This window comes from Mauremys reevesii, linkage group 3, assembly GCF_016161935.1.
Source record: "Mauremys reevesii isolate NIE-2019 linkage group 3, ASM1616193v1, whole genome shotgun sequence".
In the NCBI taxonomy this organism is placed as follows: Eukaryota; Metazoa; Chordata; order Testudines; family Geoemydidae; genus Mauremys; species Mauremys reevesii.
The window spans coordinates 138,260,001-138,281,455 of record NC_052625.1 but is presented as its reverse complement, the minus strand read 5'-3'; the positions used below and the strand labels follow the sequence as shown (position 1 = coordinate 138,281,455).

General features: G+C 41.0%; 1 protein-coding gene across 4 annotated transcripts in view; it reads left to right on the top strand.

The window, feature by feature from the left end:
• Positions 1-9,061: 9,061 nt before the first annotated feature.
• Positions 9,062-21,455, top strand: part of MANEA (mannosidase endo-alpha) — a 32,925-nt gene continuing 20,531 nt past the window's right edge. The window contains exons 1-3 of one of the 4 annotated variants that reach the window (XM_039529511.1): positions 9,062-9,107; positions 12,589-12,629; positions 15,507-16,093. In XM_039529511.1, the coding sequence (XP_039385445.1) occupies positions 15,544-16,093 (550 nt within the window). In that variant the 5' untranslated portion in view covers positions 9,062-9,107; positions 12,589-12,629; positions 15,507-15,543. Of the gene's footprint in view, positions 9,108-9,188; positions 9,234-11,132; positions 11,405-12,588; positions 12,630-15,506; positions 16,094-21,455 lie in introns of those variants that run through there. The other 3 variants (XM_039529510.1, XM_039529512.1, XM_039529509.1) reach the window with 3 other exon arrangements.

Below are 21,455 nucleotides of genomic sequence, written 5' to 3'. Positions count from 1 at the left end.
AATATCTCTTATCTCAAATAACTGTTCTATTGTACTTCGTCCTGGTCTAAATACGGCCACTTCCTCTGCAAGCACTGATTCCACATACCTTTTAATTTTCCTTTGAAATTTCTTGGTGAATGTTCTTTCCAGCATGGTCAATAAGCTGATTCCTTGCACTCGCTCTTATCCCCTTTTTAATAGATTAATACTATTCGCATTTTTTCCCATTCGTTCAGCACTTGCTCATTTGTAAACCTTGTTGAATAGCTTGTGCATCACCTTTACTGTGCATTCTTCTGCTGCTTGCAGCAGCTCTGCAGTTACATTATCACTTCCCAACTACTTTTCTTTTTCAATCTTTGTATCAAGATCTTTAGAGGGACAAGGTAGGGGTAATATTGATTTTTTATTGGACCAACTTCTGTTGGTGGAAGGTGTGACATTGCACCCCATAATGCTTTATAGAAATATGCTTATGAGTGTAAATATGACATAACTGAAATATGTTTTATGCTAGATATGACATGTAACATATCTTTGCAAAGGTTATGTTCTACTGAACGTATTCATCCTATTCGTATGCATGTATCATTTTTATATCTGAAGTTATGAGCATTGGCTCTATACTTGTATTTAAAGTGTCTGCTGTAGGGAGCACATAAGGCAGATTTGGTCAACATAGTGTGAAGGGGTTATTCAAGTAATTGGGAGTACTTACCTAACAATGGACCTTGATAGACGCCAATCCATATCTGAGCTTTCCTGGAACTGTTCGGGCTAACACGTGGGAAATGGCGTCGGTCTGTAAATAACTAAGTCGTGTATGGTCATGTGACTTGCCCATGTGACTCCAAAACTCCATCTTGTAGCTGTGATTCTGCATAGGAAAACATAAGGGTTTTCCACCCACAAGACAGACTACAGAAGGCCCTGGGAAACCCCTCCATTTTGTCTTCAGTTGGCTCAGAAGATAGCCTCTCCACCCCAAAGAGATGCCTGAAAGAATCTGGAACAAAGGACAATAACTACAGGGGGTGTGAGTGACTGCTGGACCCAGACTAGGAGGAAGACTAGTCTGTAAAAGAAGCTTATTGGAACATCTCTGAGGGTGAGATTTACCTGCATTTAGTTTCTTACTGTATTAGGCTTAGACTTGCATGTTTTATTTTATTTTGCTTAGTAATTTACTTTGTTCTGTCTGTTATTGTTTCAAACCACTTAAATCCTACTTTTTATATTTAATAAAATCACTTTTTACTTATTAATTAACCCAGAGCAAGTATTAATATCTGGGGGAGCAAACAACTGTGCATATCTCTCTATCGGTGTTATAGAGGGCAAACAATTTATGAGTTTACCCTGTACAAGCTTTATACTGAGTAAAATGGATTTATTTGGGGTTTGGATCCCATTGGGAACTGGATATCTGGGTGTTGGAGACAGAAGCATCTCTCAAACTGTTTTCAGTTAAGCCTGCAGCTTTTGGAGGACATGGTTCAGACCTGGGTCTGTGTTTGTAGCAGGCTTGCATGTCTGGCACAAACAGGCAAGATACTGAAGTCCCAAGGTGCCAGGGGAAACCAGCTCAGAGGTAGTCCCAGCACATCAAGTGTCAGTTACCAAGGAGGTTTCTGTGACCCAACCCATCACAGAAAGGACAAACTTTTGAGCTTCACAGAGCTCTTCTTCAGCTCTGGGGAAGGTAATCAGAGTGGGTGAGTTAAATACAAGTTGGGACAGATTGTTATGGATAAGAGGTTCACACATGCTGTAGGGAACCACTTAAAATGAAGTAGGCAATTTAGAGTTAACAGGCAGTAAGGTATGTAACAATTTTTGTAATGAGCCATAAATCCAGGGTCTCTGTTTAGTTCACATTTTTAAAGTCTAGCAGAGTTATGAATTTAAGTTCCCAAGCTGATTTTTGGAAGGCGTTGTGTAGGTTTCCTTTGAAGATTAGGACTGGGAGGTCAGCTGTGGAGTTATTGCTTTGTGAAAAGTGTTTGCCCAGGGGTGATACATTGTCTTTGTCTTATCATTTTTCTGTGTGAGTTCTTTTGAGAGCATAATGATTGTCTGGTTTCACTCACATAGTTATTGTTGAGGCACTTGATACACTGTATGAGGTGTACCATGTGTTGTGATAGGCATGTGTAGGACTTGTGGATCTTCAACTTGTGGGTTGTACTGATCATCATAGAACTGGAGATATATCTGTGTTGTTCTGGCAGGGTCTGGTGCCACTTTGAGATGGTGTGTCCTGGTCTGTGAGGAGCTTGCTTCTGATGATAAGCTTAACAAGGTTGAGGGGTTGTTTGGGAGCCAGAAGAGGGAGTTCAGGAAAGATTTATTCCAGGATGGGGTCCCCATCGAGTATGGATTGTAATTGTTTGATGATACCCCACAGGTCAATGGGTTTCTTTTCTGTATTGAAGCAGGTCTTTCTGAAGTATATGGGTGGCCAGTTCCTAGATGCAATCTCCTCTTGCGTAGTGTCCTTGTTTAGTGAAGATGGTTTTAAGTGTGTTTAGGTGTATAACCTGTTTTTCTCTTTAGAGAAAAATCTTCCTGGCTGTAGATAACAGACTTCTTGATGTGTCTGGGGTGGTTGTTGGATCTGTGTAGGTAAGTGTGGTAATGTATGAGTTTCTTGTATATAGTTGTTTGTAGGATTCCATTGCTGAAGCTGATTGTGGTGTCCAGGAACTTGATGATGGTGTTTGAGTACTCTAGAGAATTTTGATGGATGAATGATTGTTGTTGAAGTTGTGGTAGAAATCTGAGGGAGTTTAGGTTGTGTGTCCAAATGATAAAAATATCATCAATGTATCTCAGTTATATAGTTGGTTCCATAGGTCACTTTTCCAGAAATTCTTCCTCAAGGTGCCTGATGAGGAGGTTGGTATATTGGGGCACCATCCTAGTACCCATAGCTGTTCCCAAGCTTGGACAAAGTGTTTGTTGTTAAATATGAAGTTGTGGGTGAGAATGAAACAGATGAGTTTGGCAGTGTTTTTAGAGTGGATTTCCAAGCAGTGTACATTATCTTGTAGGTATTTGGCAGCAATGCTTTCACAGTGAGGGATGTTAATGTATAAGGACCAGAGGTGCTGGAACAATTTGTATAGTGAGGGGTGCTGAGAGCCATTGAACCAAACTGTAAACTCTGTATATGATGGAAACCACTTCAAGCCAGAGGGTGTGGCAGCAGTCCCAGCACCCCTAATTCAAGCACGTATCATAACGTGACATCCATGGTGACAAGGATGGTGTCCTGGGGGAGACTGTTGACATTGTGGAGTTTCTGGAGGAAGTCAGTAGCATCTTGGGGGGGAGCTGGCCATTTGTGCAGTGAGTGCTTTGAGGATGGTTTCTATGAGTCCTGATATTCCTACAATAAGAGTCCCATGGCCAGATATGACAGTTCTGCCTAGGTTCCCTTTTTTGTGTATCTTGGGAAGCATGCAGAAGGTCCCTGGGGTGGGTTCATAGAGTTTTTCTTGGAGTTGTCAGGGGAAGGATTTGATTGCATCTTTAAGTTCCTGTGAGAATTGTAGTGTTTGATTTTATTTGAGTTTTTAATAGTAGGTGGTGTCAGAGTTGTCTGTTGGCCTTGTTGAAGCAGTCGTCATCATTAAGGACTAAGATGGCACCTCCTATGTCTGTTGATTTGCTCACTAGCTGATGCTTGGATTTCAGGAACTGTATAGCTATCCTCTCAGCAATGTGTATTGGGGATTTCAGTCTTTGACTGCTTCAGGAAAAGAAAGAAGTAATGATCTAGTGTGTTTTATCTAGTGTGTCCAGTCAGATGATTTTTTCTTATGACTGTTGGTGAGGATGTGTAGTTGTGGGTGGTGTTATCTTTGTTGTGAAAGAATTCCTGGAGGTGGAGTTGATGGAAAAATTATTTTAGTTCTCCACATATTAGTATGGCATCAGGTTCTCTGTCTATGCCATCAAGTGTTTTTGTTATTTTTACAGTTGTTTTGGATTTCCTACATGATCTCCAGGTAGGTTTCCTGATATTTTTTCTTCTATTGTGTGGGACCATGTAATGATATCTTGTCTGAGGTGGTCCCTTCTGGAATATGTAAGGTGCAGAAGATGGTTTCTCAGTTTTTCTGAAGGCCTTCTACAGAACTGTTCAGCATATCTGGAGTTATACGTAATGGTCAGAATGTTTATAAATGGTGAGTCCTCAGTGGAAGGGGGAAAAAGAACCACTTGGTGCAGGGCCAGCCTTAGGGAAAATGGTGCCCTGGGCAAACTTGCATTTAAGTGCCCCAGCCCCCATGCTCACACCCCATTACCCCTGGCCCCCCTCCCATCAACTCTGGTTCCAGCTGCCTCCTCCCAGTGCTTAATTTGTATTGAAAGAGGTGCTGGGGCTGGAGAGCACTGCCTGGGCAGCTGGAGGGCAGTGGCTGCGGCCGGGCACCAACTCGGAAGGCAACACCACTGCTAGCAGTGGCGCAGAAGTAAGGGTGACATGATATATAGTGTATTGCCACCCTTACTTCTGCGCTGCTGCTGCAGCCCACGGTGCAGGGCACTCAGCCTGTGGATGAAGGAGGTTTCGCACTGTCACCTGGGGGCTGCATCTTGGCAGAGTCCATGGACATCCTGCAGCCCTCTGGTCATTCCTGGCTTATCAGGGGCACCATTTCAGATTTGTGACATAGCCTGTGTGTGCGCATTTGTGAGAGAGTGTGTTGGGGAGAGACAGAGTGTGTATGTGAAAGACAGTGTGTTGAGGGGAGTGTGTGTGCCTGAGTGATTGTGTCTGCATGCTGTCTCTTTAAGCAAGCACTCAGGATCAGGAACCTAACGGCTTGTTCAGACACCAGCAGCCTCTGCCAGCTCCCACTCCTGACCCAGAGGCAGCAGCACAGACAGGTTCCCCCCGTCCTACCACCTCAGCTGGCCAGCTCAGCAAAGAACTGGTATACAGGAGGGGAGAAGAAGACACCCTCACATGAAGCCACCACCAGTGGTTTCCCCAGGAATTGAAATTAGGGGGGGTGTTCGAATTTACAGGGGGGGTGTCAGGACCAATGAGATATATAAAAGAGATATGAATAAAGTAAATGTTTTGTTAGGATTATGCAAATTTAACATAAGAATAATGCAAGTTACACCAAAACACATAACAGGTCTAGATTTCTAAAAAAATATACATTTAAAAAAATATATTTAATTTAAATTGACTTTTGAAAAGTAAGCCATCATGGGGTAAGAGGAAAGTCCTCTCATGGATCAGTAACTGGTTAAAATGTGGGAAACAAAGGGTAGGAATAAATTATCAGTTTTCAGAATGGAGAGAGATAAATAGTGGTATGGACCAGCACTGTTCAACATATTCATAAATGATCTGGAAAAATGGGTAAACAGTGAGGTGGCAAAATATGCAGATAGTTAAGTCCCAGGCAGACTGCGAAGTATTACAAAGGGATCTCATAAAACTGAGCAACAAAAATGGCAGATGAAATTTAATGTTGATAAATGCAAAGTAATGTACATTGGAAAACAATCTCAACTATACATACAAAATGAAGGAGTCTGAATTAGCTGTTAACACTCAAGAAAGATCTTGCAGTCATTGTGGATAGTTCTCTGAAAACACCCACTCAGTGTGCAGCGGCAGTCAGTGATTCCCAACATTCTGTTTGCTTTTTTAAAAAGAACAGGAGCACTTGTGGCACCTTAGAGACTAACAAATTTATTTGGCTACAGTCCACTTCATCGGATGATGTTCTTTGCAATATAGACTAACACGGCTGCTACTCTGAAACCTTTGCTTTTTTAAGAAGGGGATAGATAATAAGACAGAAAATATCATATTGCCTCTATATAAATCCATGGCATACCTTGAATACTGTGTGCAGAGCTGGTTACCCCATCCCAAAAAAGACATACTGGAAATGCAAAAGGTACAGAGATGGGCAACTAAAATGATTAGGGGTATGAAACAGGAGAAGAAATTAAAATGACTGGGAATTTTCAGCTTAGAAAAGAGACGACTAAGGGGGGATATGCTAGAGGTCTGTAAAATCTTGACTGGTGTGAAGAAAGTGAATAAAGTAAATGTTTTGTTAGGATAATGCAAATTTAACATAAGGAAAATGCAAGTTACACCAAAACACAAAACAGATCTAGATTTCTAAAAAAATATATAATTTAAAAAAAAACGTATTTAAATTAAATTGACTTTTGAAAAGTAAGCCATCATGGGGTAAGAGGGAAGATCCTCTCATGGATCAGTAACTGGTTAAAAGATGGGAAACAAAGGGTAGAAATAAATTATCAGTTTTCAGAATGGAGAGAGATAAATAGTGGTATCCTTGAGGGGTCAGTACTGGGACCAGTCCTATTCAACATATTCATCTGGAAAAATGGGTAAACAGTGAGGTGGCAAAATTTGCAGATGATACAAAACTATTCAAGATAGTTAAGTCCCAGGCAGACTGCGAAGAGCTACAAAGGGATCTCACAAAACTGGGTGACTGGGCAACAAAATGGCAAATTAAATTCAATGTTGATAAATGCAAAGTAATGCACATTGGAAAGCAATCTCAACTATACATACAAAATGATGGCATCTGAATTAGCTGTTAACACTCAAGGAAGCAATCTTGGAGTCATTGTGGATAGATCTCTGAAAACATCCACTCCATGTGCAGCAACAGTCACAAAAGCAAACAATGTTGGGAATCATTAAGAAAGGGATAGCTAATAAGACAGAAAATATCATATTGCTTCTATATAAATCCATGGTACATGCACACCTTGAATACTGTGTGTAGATCTGGTCACCCATCCTAAAAAATATATATTGGAATTGGAAAAGGTACAGAGATGGGCAACTAAAATGATGAGGGGTATGAAACAGGAGGAGAGATTAAAGTGACTGGGAATTTTCAGCTTAGAAAAGAGATGACTAATGGGGATATGATAGAGGTCTACAAAATCTTGACTGGTGCGAAGAAAGTGAATAAGGAAATTTTATTTAATCCTGCATATAACACAAGAACTAGCAGTCACCCAATGAAATTAATAGGCAGCAGGTTTTAAAAAACCAAAAGGAAGTATTTCTTCACACAATATAAAGTCAACCCAGGGAACTCTTTGCCAGGGGATGCTGTGAAGACCAAAACTATAACAGGATTTTAAAAAGAACTAGATAAATTCCTGGAGAACAGGTCCATCTGTGGCTATTAGCCAGGATGAGAGGGATGCAACACCATGCTCTGAGTGTCCCTAACCTGTTTGCCAGAAGCTGGGAATGGGCAACAGGGGATGGATCACTTGATGATTACCTGTTCTGTTCATTCCCTCTGAAGCACCTGGCCTTGACCACTGTTGTAAGACAAGGTACTGGCTATATGGACCATTGGTCATACTGGGTCAGACCATTCTTATGTAAAAATTAATTATAATAAAAATGTTTAGTACAGAAACTCCCCAACATAATGACCTCCCAAGATAGCAACAATGTGAGATAACAACCTTGGCAAATACTGCATTTTAAAAATCTTGGCCTACTGGGAAACATATTTATAGAAGTTTCCATTCCCAGTCACAAATCTAGCATTCTGGAGCAAAGTGACTAAAATATAGTCCAACAAACAAATGTTTAACATGCCCCACACTTTTCCCTCCACTGCACTCCACTTACTGGTGTTGTCCTTGGTCAGTGGAGACTCAGAGTTCAGAGGTGCTTTCACATGAGTACACCTTCCAGGTGGGGGACAAAAAGGCACAGTTCTCTGTTGCCAATGGCCCTGCACAGTCACCTTCTGCTGTCACCTACCACTGTGACCTCTGTTAGTTGGTCTCTTGAGGTTCCACCAGCTCTCAGTGATTTCAGCTGAGCTCTCAGTGCGGGAACCTCGCTGCTAGTGAAGTCTGGGCTGTCTCTTACACAAAAACACTGTACCCACAGGAACACTGTCCCCACAACAGGACTAAGCACTTAGACCTGATTGTCAGTGATTTCAGCTGCAGTGGTCACTTAACAGAACAAAAGACTATCTATGGAGCCTAATCAGCTCTGTCTTTAAACAGTGGAGAGGGACAGGTCCCCACCCTCTCTCTTGATGCCTTCAAATCATCACAGGCTAAGTACAGTTCTACTGCCCTTTACTAATACAATAAGAACAACATTTCATCCCCCCTTCCCCCAACATTCAAGTGGTTTGTAACCCAACCCCAGCCAAAATCTATCACTTGGGCGCTGGGAGCCATGCTCCCAGCACTGGGGCTTTGACCACACTGGCGCTTTGCAGCGCCGCAATTTGCAGCGCTGGAGAGGGTGTGTTTTCAGACCCTGCTGCAGCGCTGCAAATTTGCAAGTGTAGCCATGGCCTTGGACAACACAGCTCTGTTTGCTGGATACCTAGGTAGATTAGGTCTGAATGTAAATATAATCTGGCCCTGAAGCCTTAGCCCCCAGCTCATCACTAGCTGTCAGGGAGAACTCATTTAGACTTTGCTTACAAATCATCATTTGAAATTATTAGGTTGGCCAACATCACCGAAATGAATGCACTGACATCATAAAAAACAGCTGTATAAGGAAGCAAGGAAGCTAGTCTATGTTCATACTTCTCAAATCTATTATACTTTTTCAGATACACATATTTTATCATACACTGTATAAGCTTTTAAAGTGTGTATTAATGTTTCAGTTTAAATTCAGATTTCCAAACAGTTACTAAATTGGTATGTAACTAGCTCACAAAACTGGGGTGTTGGGAAAAAAAAGGGTGTACAAATCACTGGCCACCACCCCGCACTGTGCAGCAGACAGGACTCTCCTGGTCCAGAGCAGACGGGCTGATCCAATTCACTGTGGAACACCCTTGGCAGACACTCTTTCATTTTCTTCACAAATCCAAATCTGCCTATTGCTTCAGTCTATGAATTCCAGTCAGATCCTGCCTCAGCTATTAGGTGAGTAAACAGGGAGTGACCTGCTAGGTCGTTTGGTCACAATGAAAACATCCTATGTAGTTCAGAAACAAATACAGAAATTGCTGCAGTCTACTTCTGGATGTTTCTGAGCCACGTGATCAGCCCTGAACTCTATAAGAGTGCAGAGACACAACAATGCAGTGTTTTAAGTGAGTTTTAAACATTTTCGTTGAAGCCTATTGGACTGCCATGACACTTTTGAGGACATCGCAATCATGAACTAATTAATATTGCCATCATATCATAAGAAAGGTGTAAGAGAAAAGGTGGTGCTAGTAAGTTAAAAGCTTCCTGGGAGCACATATTTAGTAAAAGATAAGGTTTACATCACGTGTGGCTACCAAGCTGATAGAGGCTGTGATCACAGAGGAAATCTTTACAGTTAAAGATTTATCACCAGACAAGAGTGTTGGCAGTTTTTCAAAGAGACATTATTAAGGGCACAAGAGCAAACTATCCCACTGCATAGAAAAGATAGGAAGTAAGGCAAGAGACTACCCGGGTTAACCAGGATCTTTCATGATGTGAAACTCAAAAAAGAGTCCTAAAAATGTGGAAACTAGACAAAATTACAAAGGATTAATATAAACAAATAACAGAAGTATGCAGGGACAAAATTAGAAAGGCCAAGGCACAAAACAAGATTAAACCAGCTAGAGACATAAAGGGTAACAAGAAAACATTCTACAAATACATTAGAAGCAAGAGGAAGACCCAGGACAGGATATGCTTATTCCTCAATGGAGGGAGGCGGGTGGAACGATAACAGAAAATGTGGAAATGGCAGAAGTGCTAAATGACTTTTTTGTTTCGGGTTTCACCAAAAAGGTTAGTAGAGATTAGATGTTTAACATCGTGAATATCAGTGAAAACAAGGTAGGATCCGAGGCTAAAATAGAGAAAGAACAAGTTAAAAATTACTTAGACCATTAGATGTCTTCAAGTCACCAGGGCTGATGAAATACATCCTAGAATACTCAAGGAGCTGACTGAGGAGATATCTGAGCCATTAGCGATTATCTTTGAAAAGTCATGGAAGACGGAAGAGATTCCAGAGGACTGGAAAAGGGCAAATATAGTGCCAAAATACACAAAGGAAAATAAGGACTACCTGGGGAATTACAGCCCAGTCATCTTAACTTCAGTACCCAGAAAGATAATGGAGCAAATAACTAAGCAATCAATTTGCAAACACCTAGAAGAGGGATAGGCAACCTTTGGCCCGCAGCCCGCCAGGGTAAGCACCTTGGCGGGCTGGGCCGGTTTGTTTACCTGCCACGTCCACAGGTTTGGCCAATTGCGGCTCCCACTGGCCGCGGTTCGCTGTTCCAGGCCAATGGGGGCTGCGGGAAGAGACGGCCAGCACATCCCTCAGCCCACACCACTTTCTGCACCCCTGTGCACCCCAATCCCCTTCCCTGAGCCCCCTTATAGACCCCACATCCCTCCTCTGCCCCAATCCCTTGCCCTGAGCCCCTTCATGCACACCACACCCTCCCACACCCTGCACTCCCTTCTGCACCCCAACCCCCTGCCCCAGTCCTGCATACAATTTCCCCACCCAGATGTGGCCCTCAGTCCAAAAAGTTTGCCCACCCCAATCTAGTCTGACCTCCTGTTTAAAATTAAGAATTTTTGAGGATTATAGGGGTTTATAAAATATTTCATGAATCAAGTCTCCTTTACTAGCTTAATACATCATATCAGATCTGCCTTGTTTAGGCATTAGACTATACGGTGCCTTTCCAAACCCAGCCCTGAAAAGCCGCTGCTCAGGCCTAACTGTCCTGCTGGTAGGGAAGAAGCCCCGCTTCCAGCCACACCCTATTTTTGCAAACAGGGCAGCTGGCTCACCCAATTTGGGGTAACTCTTATCCCCTCTGCCCCTGCCTGCTTGCCACTGCCTCTTTACCCCCTCTTTCATCCAGGCTGCAACCCTGTCCCTGATTTTGTCCATTGGCATGAACCTCTCCCCTTCCCCGGGCCGCACGTGTTTGAACAGCCCCTGCATGCAGCTCACCGCCCACTGCACAACTCCGGCAGTTCCCCCCTCCACCCTTCGCAGCAGGGAGCACGTTCGGAATCCCTAGTGAGGGCATAGTGAGGGCAGAGGATTCAGCAGGTATTACCACGCATGCTCAGCAGCTAACTGTGACGCTGCCGGACTCCCTCGTCTCTTCGGGGAACGGGCTTATTTCAAGGCAGAGGTGTCTCCGGTAGCTACTGCGCATGCTGAGAAGTCTGCGCATGCTCAGTAACAGTTTAGGGCGCAAGATCCGAACTGACTTGACTCAGGCCATGGTAACCCCGCACCCGCCAGTGCCCCAGCAGGCCCCGGTGCGGACACCAGCTGCCTCGCGCCCGCGAGTAGCCGCTAGGCGGAGCGCGGCGGCTGCTTCCCCCTCCCCGAGCTGTAGGGCCGCGGCCCCGCCTTCGCCTCCGACGGGTGAGTAAGCGGGGAGCCGCCAAAGCACCCCGGGGCCCCTGCTCGCAGCGCCGCTCCGGCCCGGGGGGAGGGATGGTGCCGCCTGCCGCGGGGCGGCTGCTCCGACCCGGCCCTTGCGCGGGACCTGGCTGGCCTGCGAGTGAGGATGGTGCGCAGCGCCCACACCCACCCACCCACACACACACCACTTTTGGGGCAGACCCGCGCCTGGACATGCCGTGCTGGGACCCGGGGCCTGCCTGTGTGTCTGTAGCGCCCGTCGCCCAGGAGCTCAGTTTTAAGGGGGGTAATGGAGTGGCTGCTCCATCACTGGCAGTTTTTAAAGGAAGGTCGGGTTTTGGACGTCCTGGTTCAAAGAGGCTTTACCGTGGGCCTACCTGGTCCCTTCTGCTGTATAATGGATGAATGTATTGAAGCCTTTGCAGGCCTGGGACACTACCATGTCTAAATACAATAAAATATTTCCCTTGCATCTGAAGAAGTGGGTATTCACCCACGAAAGCTCATGCTGCAAAACGTCTGTTAGTCTATAAGGTGCCACAGGATTCTTTGTTGCTAATAAAATATTTCACATTGATGGATCCTTGGCGTTTCTGCCACAATTTGCTCTGAGAATTCAGGGCAGGTTAATCAAAAATAATGTTTGCATTCTGTCTACAGTATAAAAATACATAACTTTGCTTAATTATGTTTGAACCCAACTATGGTATAGCCTTTTGGCAGGGAAGGGGGGAGGAGAGAGGAACTGGGTGGAAGAGAAAGAACCGTGTTATAATTATAATTATATTATGAATTGTTTTAATTTTTTTGACAGAAATGAAAATGTGGCGCTCTCCTACTCAAACAAACTTCTGTTATTTTTACTCTTTGTGTCATCTAAACCTACTCAGAGGAGCACAAAGATAAAATTGTCAATGGCTGATTTCAGCTGAGGTGCTGAAGTTCAAGTAATCCCAGATACCATGCAAATGAAAATTGGTCTCATGATACTACTAGTTTCACAATCATAGACTTTTCCAGGAAGAACAAATTAGGCAATACCTAAATGAATAAAACAAGCTGAAAAAACTCAGAATTTTCAGGTCTTATTTTTAATGCATTTTTTACCCACATATTTATGAGACAACAAAAAATATTGTGCTTGAGAGTTATTAAAAAGGGGTAAAGTTACATTAACCTTGCAGGAACAAGAACCATGGATTTCCTCTCATGATGAGAAGCAAGAGTGAGTAATATGAAAGCCATATGGAAATTATTATTGCAGGACACAAATGGTGGTAGAGAAAAAAGTGGCTTTTATGTCTGCAGTCTCTGAAAAATTGGTAAAATAGCTTTTTCATATATAGGAGTTTAGAAAGCTGTGAGAAAAGTAGGTATGTAAAAGTTTTGGAGAAAGAAAGACTAGTGAAATATGGATTACACAATCATGCACGTGGAAAATGTCAGATTTTGCCGAGTCCTTACGGAATGTCAGTATCTTTGTCTATAGCAGGAGTAGCTAAAGGAGATTAACTTCGGTAGATTTCAAATATTTTGAGTCCCATATCTAAGCCCTACTCCCCAGACCAGGAGGAAGAAACTGGAACAACTCTCACAAATGTTTGAGACTTCAGGAGTTGAGCCACCAATTTTGTTTCTAGTGAAACTCAGTCACCTACATTAACTTATTTTTTACCTGTTGTCAGTAAAAAATACTGTTGCAGCTGCATTCCAAGGCAAAATGCATTATAATTAGGCTTGGTAGAATTCTATTTTTATTTTATAACTTCAACAGATAATATCAATTGCTTCCTTTTTAAGTATTTTTTAATTTTTTATTTCACATTCTTCAATTGCGCATGTTGGGATGGGTTTTAAGCATTTTTTTGTCAATTTTTAGAGATTTAAAATTTCACAGTTGAGAAATTATGGGCAGGTCAAAAAGTAGGGAGGGCCTGACAATTATTTAATAACAGTGGATGTTGAAATTAAAAAAGTTAAAGCTTTATGACCATTAAAATACAAATTGTCAACATCACGTGTCAGTACACAAAGTAAATATGATTACAACAAACTCAATAACTTAAATGAACTTCAATAAATTGCAAAAGCAGTTTAAATCCCGGGGGTTTACCAATGATGAAGTATCCTCTTGAAACAGTGCAGAAAGGTTCATTTACAAGTTGAACAGCCATTTTCACTGATAAAGTCCTGTGATGGAGTTGTCCATATAACAGTTAATGGTCAGTTGCCAAGTTTATGATATTGCCAAGTTCCAGTTAGGATCCGGGGGCCATTGAGCAAAGTACTGTAAAAATCCATACAATAAGAGGGTCAGTGTCCCAAGTTTACAATGTTTAAAAGGGAACTGGATAAATTTATGGTGGCTAAGTCCATAAATGGCTATTAGCCAGGATGGGTAAGAATGGTGTCCCTAGCCTCTGTTCGTCAGAGGATGGAGATGGATGGCAGGAGGAAGATCACTTGATCATTGCCTGTTAGGTTCACTCCCTCTGGGGCACCTGGCATTGGCCACTGTCGGTAGACAGATACTGGGCTAGATGGACGTTTGGTCTGACCCGGTACGGCCGTTCTTATTAATCCAGAGTCTGAAATTTGTATGTTTACTTCTGTGGGAATTCTGTGCCAAAACCTAAATTCTGTGCACAATGTTTTAAAATTCTGTATATCTTATCTGTCGAAATAATGCAATATAATCATACTGGTTTCAGTTATTTTGGTTTATTTCAAAATACCTGTTAACAAGTATCTCTGTTACAATACAGACAACAAACAAGATTCAGGAAATTTTTTTTGACAAATAGATTTCTTACCAGGCTTATTAATACATAACTTTGCATAATAATTCATCTAAACTACAATACAGAAACTTATTTTCCACACCCTTTATCTGCACCCCTCAGAAGAAGTGCGAAGGCCTTTGCTTGGGGGAGTCAGGGGTAATGGAGGAACTGAGCGAGAGGGAAGTAATTACTGGAAAGGAGCCTGGGAGTGAATCTGGAGGATTGTTGGGTGTGAGTAGGAGAAGTCTGGAACATTTTTTGGGAGGAGGGAAGATTGTTAGGGAGTTGTGGCACCTCCCCCATGCAGACCTTGGCTGACCCCTAGTCTCTCCCATTCAGTCAGGCACATCTGCCCCTGTCCCATGTGTACCTGCGCCTTCCACTCAGCCACCTCCTTATTCCTGTCCCCATGTGTCACTGCACCCTTCTCCCCCCATCCCTATGTGTCCCTGCACTGCCACTCAGCTACCCCCTTGATCCCATGTGACCCTCCACCTCCCACTCCCATTAAGCTCCTGGCTCAGTGCTGTCACCCCAGTAGTTCCTGTGCCCCTGCCCCAGTCTGTCTCCCCAACCCTTATGAGCCCCAGTCAATGTGACCCCCAGCATCTCCAGGTGCCTTGCAGTCTGTGACCCCCCCCAATATCCCATGCCTCTTCCCCTGCCTGTGGGGACAGGTGACTGTGAGTAAAGCATCCTCTCCGGGGCTGACTGCTCTGGCCCTGAGCCCGCTGCTCCCTCTTTTGGTGCTACAGCGGCCACTGGTGGGTGTAGTTGCAGGGCCTCTTCAGCAGAATAGTATTTTGCAAGGGGGAAAAAATCTACAGGAGACATGAATTCTGTGCAGGCACAGTGACATAGAATTCCCCCAGGAGTATCAAGTGCACAAAATAAAAAATCACAGCTCTATTATGGTGTTTCTGTCAGTGACACAGGGTAAGCACAGAGCAGTGGCTTGGAAATAGTGTAATCGGAATTCCCATTTCATAGGGTTTAGTGCCAGTTTAGGAAAACCAGGAAGCCAGTTGAAAAGTAGGATGTTCCTTAAAATGTGTAATCCTTGGATGGTGTGAAGCTTCACCTCATGATTCACTAAAACATGTCTGCATGCTCTTTGAGAATGTATGTGTTGATTTTGTCTTATTTTTCCCAGCAAAGGCAATATGTACAAGAGTATGTAAACATAGTGTATTTTTAGAAATTAGTTATGTTTATTCCTAAATCTCTTATTTAGAAATTTTATGAAGTGTTTAATATCATTGAATTGATAAGTGACAAGAAATCTGATTTTAAAATATTTTTTTCTTGACCAATTGTAGCTGGAAACCTGTTGTTTGGACGCTGAACTATGACATCATGGCAAGATTTCACAGAAGAACGTGCATTATTTTGTTGCTTTTTATTTTATTCATTTGCTCCATGATGATGGCTTTGAAGACTCTGAGACCTGACAGAGCTGGTTTTGGGGATCCATTTGGCCTTGGTCTCCTACCGGAACTTCAGCAACAGACAACACTCTTAGAAAATAAACACAGTCCCCTAACTGCTGCCAAGGGGGATAGTGTAACACACACCAATAATTTGTACAGCATTGCATTGAATAGCATTAAAACATCTATGGCCTCTGTAAGAAAGTTGGAAGAGGAATTGCCTTCCCCTAATTATAACTTTCATGTGTTCTACTACAGCTGGTTTGGGAATCCACAGTATGATGGTAAATATATTCACTGGAACCATCCACTGGTGCCACATTGGGATTCCAAAATTGCAAACAATTACCCGAAGGGAAGACACAATCCTCCAGATGATATTGCGTCCAGTTTTTACCCTGAACTTGGAACTTACAGCTCTAAAGACCCTTCTGTCATAGAAGCCCACATGCAACAAATGCGTTCAGCCTCTGTTGGTAATAAATGTTTGTTTATTTTTGGCATAGTAGTCATTTGTTTGACCTCAGATACTTGAGTAAACAGAACTGTTCACCTCCTTTGTTTTCTCTAGATATTGAAATGTCAGGGAACTTTGGTATTTTCTTTTTCTGTGCACAGATTTGTGTCAATGATAACTTCATGGGAACTTCTGTTTTTAACAAGTGACTTTGTACTTTATGTTCAATACCTAACTTAATCTCTGGTCTTCCAAGCTGCTTCATACAGATACACCTGCTCAGAGCAGATGCAGGATTGGGGGCTATATCTATAGCTGTTTAGATGAAGGAATTTTATATTATTTGTTTACTTGTGTAACAGTACTCTGTGTAGTGTATAAAATAGAAAAATACAGATATAGGCATTTTTATAGTGGATATGATGTTTATCAAGTAGAGAAGATCAGTCCTAGATGTTTCTGTAATGGTTCTCAGGCAATCTAGGATCAAGTGTCACCTTATTACCCCCTACCTCATGAGAGGAAGACTTGCTTGTGTTTACCTGGGTGTCAGCTCCCTCACATCTCCAGCCTATTAGCCACTCAAACAGTCTCTCCAGACTTGGCCTTACTTTTCCTAGTTTAACAAGAGGTGCACCCCAGTCCACCCCTTTGAAGCAGCCCCTTATCCACTGAATACTTACAGAAATCCTAGGTTTGCTGCCTACAAGGGAATAGTGTACACACCAGCTTGTGTGATCCTATTTAGGATTAGTACTTTGGTTAATATCACAGCACTGAGCTACATTTATAATGAAAACAACATAAGTTTATTATCAAATGTTCAAGCGATAATGACTAAAGATAATGGAAACATAAGGTTACATATAAAACAACTATAACCCACTTTCTAAAGACTAAATTTAACATACTAACTTCCAGTCTAAATATGTTTCTCACACCCATAGTCTCTTGCAGAGTCTTTCACCAAGATAGGAAGAGATCCTGGTTTCATAAATGTAACTGTGTTGTTTGTTTACTTCCTACGCGCGAGGTAAAGTGGTGTCTTTTTGCCTTTTCCTTCTGTACCCCAAAGTTCATTGTCTGTCCCCTGACAGACAGTGTACTGCCTCCCTGTTGATTTTTAGATCCCCCATTGCCTTTGTAAATGACTGTCCATTGCGTTAACTTACAGTGCTTAATTTACATGCCAGAGGAACTGGTGAATAGATTTTAAAACATATATATACTCACACACACACTCCTTATATAGAATCTGTCTAGAAGTTTCACAACAATATTATTGACCAACATGATTGATCCTGGCTTTCATTTATGATTTCACACGATGTTCTTTGGTGAACCAGAATTTATGTACCAGGATCAGTGTATTCTTATAATCGCATTGCCAGTTGGCATCGAAGCGTTTCTGAGTCTCAGATCCAGAGGCTGGTTCAAGAAATCTCTTAATAGACAATTATGGAATAATCTGTCCACAGACGAACATTCTAGCCAACCACTATCACCTAATAATTGTTTTATGCCCTGATTTGTGAGGGATTATATCCCTTGTACAATTTTCCTCCTGTACTTTGTAACTATGGATATTCTTACTATCCATATACATGTCCAATGCTCCTTTGAAACTTGTTAAGCTCTTGACAACATTAATGCCTGGTAGAATGGGTTGTACTGTAGATTAATTTTTTTTAACTTATAGACCAGTATTTCCTTTTATCTCTTAAATTTAAAATTTATTAATGAGTTTCATTGTTTGTCCCCAGTTTTTATATTAAATGAGAGGGAGAACATAACTAGGAGCACTCAGCTTAACTTTTCTATGCCATTCTTCATTTTATATACCTCTATTATAGTCCTCCTTATTTATTTTGTCTGTAAACTAGGCAGTCATAATCTTTTCTGTTTTTCCTCTTTTGGATTTCTTTTTATGCTTCTGATTATTTTATCATTTGCATCTGAACCCCCTTCTGTTTCTACAGATATATTATTTGACCAGACCTGACCACAGTATTCAAGGTGAAGACTTACTGTCAATTGGTATAATGCCATTATAATGTTTTCATTAATATTTTCTATCCGAATATCTTCATACTTCCTAATATTGTTAGCTTTTTTGACCACAGCTGCATATTGAACAAAGATTGCTATTTTCATACCAGTGATGTTTTTGTTTTTTAAGAAACTTAAATTTGCTGTTTTTACTAACACTGGGACAGCTCCATTGGTGTTAGCAACAGTGGGAGCACTAGTGTGGGCAGGCTGCTGCTGACATTGTAAGCACAGTGATGTTTTCTCTCACTCTGTCAAAGTGATTAAAACACTGGCAACAATTATCACCTTGTCTACAATTTTATAAGGTATAATCCTTTAAGCTTCAGGCCATAATCTTTACCTCCAGTAAAGCTGAATTGGTGGAGAACATTAGGAAGAAATTTCTGGTGTAGACAAGACGTGGTGCATTCTTCTTTTTGCTGAGTAATTACAGTTGATTTAGGACTCAGCAGTGTGTGTGAATAGTTTAAATTATTTCTTTCAGTGTACATTGCTGATACACCTATATAAGCTTCCTCTGAATTTTCTCTTGGTTCTGTCTAGTCTTGACTATCTCTAATAATTTCATTTTATTTCATTTGCTTTTGTGGATCATTAATTGCTACGATAAACATCAGTCCTAGTATGGATGTTTGGGGTACTGTTCACCTTTTCCTGTGCTGCAGAATTGACCATTATTCCCATTATTTGTCTCTTAGTTTCTAATCCATCACAGTACTTTTCATCTGGCCTTAGTTTTCTTACTAGCCTTTTATGTGAGCCTTTATGCTTTCAAACAGACTTAGTTAAATAAATTGGCTTTAACCAGTTCTGTTATCCGCTATTGTGGTGGTGTGGTAAAGGAATTCCAGAAGATTGGAGAGGCAGAATTTTCCTTTACAGGGTTCATCCTTATCACATGGTTCTGCTAGATATTTTATAACTCTTTATTTCAATTAATTTACATGGTTCTGAAATGTATCTCACTAGTTTATAATTCATGGATATGCCTAATAGGTGCAACTTTTGCTATCCTCTATCAGTGTCTGATTTTAGTGAGATTGAGCTGCTAACAAAAATATTCAATCACTTGAACCTTAAATTCTTTCAGATCTCTGGAATGAGTACCAGGTTCAAGTGGCTTGCTGCGATTTACTTTTTTAGTTTGTTCCTCCCTTTGCCACTTCAGTCTCTAAGAGTGCTTCTCTTTTTTTTACCTGGGAAGAGAAGATCTGTAGTAAGTATCTTCTTAACAACCTCGGGGGTGAAGACTGATACAAAAATATAAATCAGAGCAGCGCAGAGAAGCTGTCTTTTTCCTCAGTTGTTCCCTATGTACCTTAACGTCCAGTGTACCCATTGATTTTTTCCTGTTCCAGGTGTATTTTGAGAATTTATTATTCTTATATGCTTATCTATGTGCTCTCCTCATGTCCTTTTACTTTCCATCTTAAATTTTTCTTTTCATATTTATCCTTTTCTGTTGGCTTCATTTAAGCTGGATTGCTTTTATTTCTGTAACATGGCCATTGAAACATACTGGATTTATTTTGTTTTCCATTTCTTCCTTTCTTTTTTCTTTTTTTTTATTTAGTAGCATGCAAATGTCTTATGACGGAATTACTGTATACTCATTATCCTCCATGATTTTTTCAACATGTCCCAACTTGATATCTGATATGTGCACGTTGTATTATTCCTGTTCTATTAGATTTTGTTGCTGGTTTAATCTCCTAAACGTCATGCACTCAAATATCATTTTCTGAGTTTGGAAGTTGGTAGTATGTTCCTACTGTACTTGTATTTTTATGTTTGGGGGTTAGTTTCCATACACATTCTTCTGTAAAGTCCTCTTCACTCAAAATTTTATCTCATTAGAGTGTATGGAATCTTTTAGGTATGGTACCCACTCTCCCACTTCTGTGAACTAATGTCATTCATGTATAATAACTTTAATCATGGCTGTAAATCCCAACAGTTGTTGTCCCACTGCATTTCAGAAACACAGATTATTTCAAAGTTCTGTTCCAGTGCAAGTCATCTTTAGTTAATGTATTCTGTCTCAGCGTCTCTGACACTTTTTTTTTTTACTTTTGACTATCCATATCAGATGTACTTTTTTTAAGTAACATGGTGGTATTTTTCTCAAATGTACAAATAAGTTTGGGGACAGTATATTTCCGTCCTTTGACTTATTTTCATATTCAGCAGCAACTAGTGTCATATTTCTCTGTTAATTAAAAATTTAGGGCATTTTTCCTGAGCCTTATAACTGAGGAATAATTTCATGAACATTTTTTTTTTTAAAGGATTCTGTGTCATGACTGTTGGTTTTTCACTGAGGAAGCAAGAGCTAGAAAAACCTGAAAGTGTAGTCTTTTAAGTATTTAGTACAGTTGGATGGACAAGACAGGAAAAGGAGATTGCTGTTGCATTGGGGTCTGAGATTGAATTGTTTCAAGATAGTGCTTGCAGTCCTGTTTGTGGACTTGTACAGTGTGCATATGCTATGATTTCCTCCTGGTGAAATCCTGGACTACTGGCAATCTTATTATACTGTCCGCTTCAATTTTACTTATTTCTTAAGGAATCTGTCTAAAGTCTCAAAAAGAACAGGAGTACTTGTGGCACCTTAGAGACTAACACATATATTTGAGCATAAGCTTTTGTGGGCTACAGCCCACTTCTTTGGATGCATAGCTATGCTGTAGCCCATGAAAGTTTATGCTCAAATAAATGTGTTAGTCTCTAAGGTGCCACAAGTACTCCTGTTCTTTTTGCAGATACAGATTAACACCGCTGCTACTCTGAAACCTGTCTAAAGTCTAAATGTTGTTTTTGTTATTGGACCAGAAAACACTCCTGTGCTAGATTCTTGTGGGAATTTTCTAGGTAATTATCTGGTAATTTCTTGATTAACTCATCATAGATTTTCATTTAAACTTTAGCCTGGATACCAGTAGTCAGTGATTTATAAAGAACTATGCATAACCCATGCATTAACTGAGTCTTATAGTAGTGACATAACTTGTCATGAGATAGTGGGTCTGATCTAATCCAGTTAAACTCCGGAAACTTTGCTATTGTCTTTAATGGGAACAGAATGAAATAATCTAGTGATTTTTATGTTAGTGTTAGCGTTTCCAGTGGAATTAAAAATTTACTTGTATTTCCATAAAATATACAATGCTATTCAAAATGTTTTTAAAACATTAAGTACAAGAATAAATGTTATTGAAAAGACTCTTGTGCCAGATCAATTTATGGCTGGTTTTCTGTAAGTAATTATTGTTATTTTCAGATCTTTGTTGTCTATGGACCATATGATGTATGGTCCATTGGCTGTGTCT